Genomic DNA, 4407 nt, shown 5'->3' on the forward strand with positions numbered 1-4407 from the left:
GCTTACAGCCTTGACCACTGCTCATACCGCCTCTCATATCCAGTCCACTGCTAGGTTCTTCCATTCCACCTGGCAACATTTCCTTTTTATTTATTTCATTTATTTTTTATTATTCATAGAGATGGAGTCTTCCTATATTACCCAGGCTGGTCTTGAACTCCTGGCCTCAAGCAATCCTCCTGCTTTGGCCTCCATAAGTGCTGGGATTACAGGTGTGAGCAACTGCACCTGGCCTCCCTGCACATATATATATATTTTGAGATGGAGGCTAGTGTTGTCGCTCAGGCTGGAATGCAGTGTTGTAATCTCGGCTCTCTGCAGCCTCCGCCTCCCAGGTTCAAGTGATTCTCTGCCTCAGCATCCTGAGTAGCTGGGATTACAGGTGCCCACCATACTTGGCTAATATTTGTATTTTTAGTAGATGGGGTTTCACCATGCTGGCCAGGCTGGTCTCAAACTCCTGGCCTCAGCCTCCCAAAATGGTGGGATTATAGGAGTGAGCCACCACGCCCGGCCCCTGCACATATTTCTGAGGCCCTTTACATCTCTTCTGCCATACTCCTTCCCCCAACTCTAGGCCGCTCCACCCTAACTGGCCTGCAAACTGCTCCCGAGCACACCATATACTCCTTTCCTGCTTCCGGGCCTCACACTCAGCCTGTTGTTCCCACTGCCCAGAATACCCTAGAATGAGCTGCACTTCTGTCTATTAATGTCCTACCCACCCGTCAAGACTGCTTTTCCTTCACCAACAATTCTCTGCACATCTGTCTATTAACGTCCTACCCAGCCATCATGACTGCCTCTTCCTTCACCAACCCTTCTCTGATTTCACACCCACTCCTGCCCTGGTTGGAAGGAATCACGCTCTTTTACAGCACAAATCATCTTCTACACCTATTCTAGGAGTACAGGGGCTATGTGTGGTTCACGTCTACCTTCCCATGTCATACCTTAACACAGAGCAGGTCTTTCAGTAATGCTTACTGAACAAAATTGAATTGTACTTTGTCACAGAGGATTCTTTTTTTTTTGAGGCAGAGTTTTGCTCTGTCACCCAGGCTTAAGTGCAGTAGCACAATCTTGGCTCACTGCAACCTCTGCCTCCAGGGTTCAAGTGATTCTCCTGCCTAAGCCTCCCAAGTAGCTGGGATCATAGGTACCCACCACCAGGCCTGGCTAATTTTTGTATTTTTAGTAGAGATGGGGTTTCACCATGTTGGCCAGGCTGGTCTCGAACTCCCGACCTCATGAACCACCCGCTTCGGCCTCCCAAAGTTCTGGGATTATAGGCGTGAGCCACCACACCCAGAGAGCATCTGATCTGTACTATATTTGAGGTAAAGAAAGGGGCTATGGGAGTGTACCCAAAAACTATATTCTCATTTTTTTTTAAGAGATGGGGTCTCACTAGGCACAGTGGCTCATGCCTGTAATCCCAGCACTTTGGGAGGCCAAGGTGGGTGCATCACCTGAGGTCAGGAGTGCGAGATCATCCTGGCCAACATGGTTGAGCCAACCTCAACCCTGTCAACCTTGTCTCTATTAAAAGTACAAAAATTAGCTGGGCGTGGTAGCAGGCGTCTGTAATACCAGCTACTCAGGAAACTGAGGCAGGAGAATTGCTTCAACCCAGGAAGCAGAGATTGTAGTAAACCAAGATTGTACCACTGCACTCTAGCCTGGGCAGTAAGAGAGAAACTTAGTCTCAAAAAAAAAAAAAAAAAAGAGATGGGGTGTCACTATGTTGGCCAGGTTAGTCTTGAACTCCTGGCTTCAATAATCCTCCCACCTTGGCCTCCCAAAGTGTTGGGATTACTGGTATGAGCCACCACACTCAGCCCCAGGAACCATATTCTAAAGGCAGGGGAGAATTCTGAGATGACAAGACATGGGTTCTAGACACAAGTACATGATAGCAGGGTAGAGCCCTGCCCCAGCTTGGACCCACACCCTGCTTTCTGGAATACCTGAGCTGCCTGGAACACAAGGACAGTCTCTCTCCACGCCTGTTTCCCTGTGCCACCACAGCCATGTTGGTTTCCTCTCTGGATCTAAAAGGGCACTGAGTCAGGTTGATTATACTGATCTGCTGTTCCATGGCCTGAACCTCACCTTGGCCAGCTGGCTGGGCTGGAGTGGCTGGGCAGGCTCACTTCATTCAAGGGCAGCTGTACTTCCCACCTGCCACCACCTGAGTGTGAAATTTCAAGACTGGCCTCATAGAGCACTGCCTGGGAAAGATTCTACCACCCAGGGAAGTGGCAGGAGCCAGTGGTAGGCTGGGCAGGCCCAATCCACAACAGCTGTGCAGTGACAACTGAAAAAATCACAAGGATATGGAGTCTGTTACTCTGTCAACAGCTCAGGGGCTTTCTGCAGTGGGCTGGCAGGCTTTGGTAACAGCATGGGCTAGCGGTTCCCAAACCCCTCTACCCACAGACTCCAGTGATTCCTAGTCAGTCACAGCACTGTCAGCCCCTCTCCTTACGTTCCATATGCTCTGCATATATCAGCATGTTCTTTGCAGTTCCTGTTTTATGACAGCGTTGATTTCAGTGGGCTTTGACTGCATAGAAAATGGAATAAGATTAGCTGGGTCTAATCTTCTCCGGACCACTTACTTGATTAGCATAGCGTTTTGGTAACTTCTTGACAGTGTCAATGTCCATTTCTTCATCATCTTTCTTATCTTCCTCCTCACTCTCCATCCCTGTCCAGTCATCTTCAGCCAGTCTTCTGGCATGGTTCACGTAATCCAGCCGCTTGCTGGAAGGAAAAAAGGCATAAGGACAGATCTTTTTTTTTTTTGAGACAGGTTATCGCTCTGTTGTCCAGGCTGGAGTGGTGCAATCTCAGCTCACTGCAGCCTCGACCTCCTGGGCTCAAGTGATCTTCCCACTTCAGTTTCCAGAGTAGTTGGGACTATAGGCACACACCACCATGCCTGGCTAATTTTCGCAGTTTTGTAGAGATGGGATTTCACCATGTTGCCCAGTCTAGTCTCAACTCCTGGCCTCAAGTGATCTGCCTGCCTCGGCCTCCCAAACTGCTGGGATTATGAGGCATGAGCCACCATGTTTGGCCAGGGCAGGTCTTTATGTCTTCTAGGAAGATGCCCTACAATGTGACACATTTAATTCAAAAGCTCCAAATTTGGGAGCAACTTGGGGATTCTAGCGGAAGTAAGAAATGATGGAATCTAGGGCCGGGTGCGGTGGCTCACATCTGTAATCCCAGCACTTTGGGAGGCTGAAGCGGGCGGATAGCAAGGTCAAGATATCGAGACCTTCCTGGCCAGCATGGTGAAACCCCGTCTCCAAAAAAAAAAAAAAAAAAAAGATGGAATCTCCTTTGCAAGGCTAACCAGTGACTGCCTCCTCAAAATCCTAAGTAGGGAAACCCCCTCTGAATACACTGAGCCTTCCTGAGAGTTTCCTAAAATAGCTAAAGAAATTTCCAAGGTAAGGCCAGGCGTGGTGGCTAATGCCTGTAATCCAAGCACTTTGGAGGCCAAGGCAGGCAGATCACCTGAGGTCGGGAGTTCAAGACCAGCCTGACCAACACAGTGAAAGCCCGTCTTAAAAAAAAAAAAGAAATTTCTAAGGTTCACTAGCTGGAAAGGCTGATCTCACCCCTATCCCATCCCATCCCAGATGGGAGCTGACACCTTCCTGCCTAGCAGACACCTCATCCAAAGACCCCAGGGGTAGAAGAAAAGAGCCACTAAGATGCAGTGAGAAGTCTAAAGCAAGGACAGTTTCTGGAAATTTCTGCTTTACACACTTTTTTTTTTTTTTCCCTGAGATGGAGTCTTGCTCTCTCACACAGGCTGGAGTACAAAGGCACTATCTCAGCTCACTGCAACCTCCGCCTCCCAGGTTCAAGCGATTCTCCAGCCTCAGCCTCCCGCATACTTGAGACTACAGGTGCATGCTACCATGCCCAGCTAATTTTTTGTATTTTTAGTAGACAGGGTTTCACCATGTTAGCCAGGATGGTCTTAATCTCCTGATCTCAGGATCCGCCCACCTCAGCCTCCCAAAGTGCTGGGATTATAGGCATGAGCCATTGCGCCCAGCCCACACCTTTTTTGTTTTTAAAGACAACATTTTTTTGTAGGGACTACAGGTGTATGCCACTATGCCTAGCTTATATAGCTTTCTGAAAAGCCAGGCCTTTCTCCAGTTCCTGTCTAACTTTCAAAAAAGGCCACTTAGATTACAATTTAATATATTTTATTTATTGTTTCCCTTTATCATCATCTTGTTTTAAAATGACATATGCTACGAAGTTTGGGGAACTGAAAACGAAAAAAAAAAAAGAATCTTTTGGAACCTAATTGTTTCAAAGTGATTTGGAAATATCACATAACCTCCAACACTTGATTTCTTCAGTGCTAAGGCA

General features: G+C 47.8%; 1 protein-coding gene across 5 annotated transcripts in view; it reads right to left on the reverse strand.

Annotated features, from left to right (window-relative positions):
- The window catches only part of LOC108317481 (snurportin-1), a 41965-nt gene that overhangs the window by 18740 nt on the left and 18818 nt on the right, over window positions 1-4407 (reverse strand). For all 5 annotated transcript variants that reach the window (XM_017547986.2, XM_037745525.1, XM_017547984.2 and 2 more), the window contains exon 3: window positions 2625-2769. In XM_017547986.2, coding sequence (XP_017403475.1) covers window positions 2625-2769 — 145 coding nt within the window. The remainder of the gene's footprint in view (window positions 1-2624; window positions 2770-4407) is intronic.

This window comes from Cebus imitator, unplaced genomic scaffold (genome assembly GCF_001604975.1).
Source record: "Cebus imitator isolate Cc_AM_T3 unplaced genomic scaffold, Cebus_imitator-1.0 Scaffold203, whole genome shotgun sequence".
NCBI classification, from domain to species: domain Eukaryota; kingdom Metazoa; phylum Chordata; class Mammalia; order Primates; family Cebidae; genus Cebus; species Cebus imitator.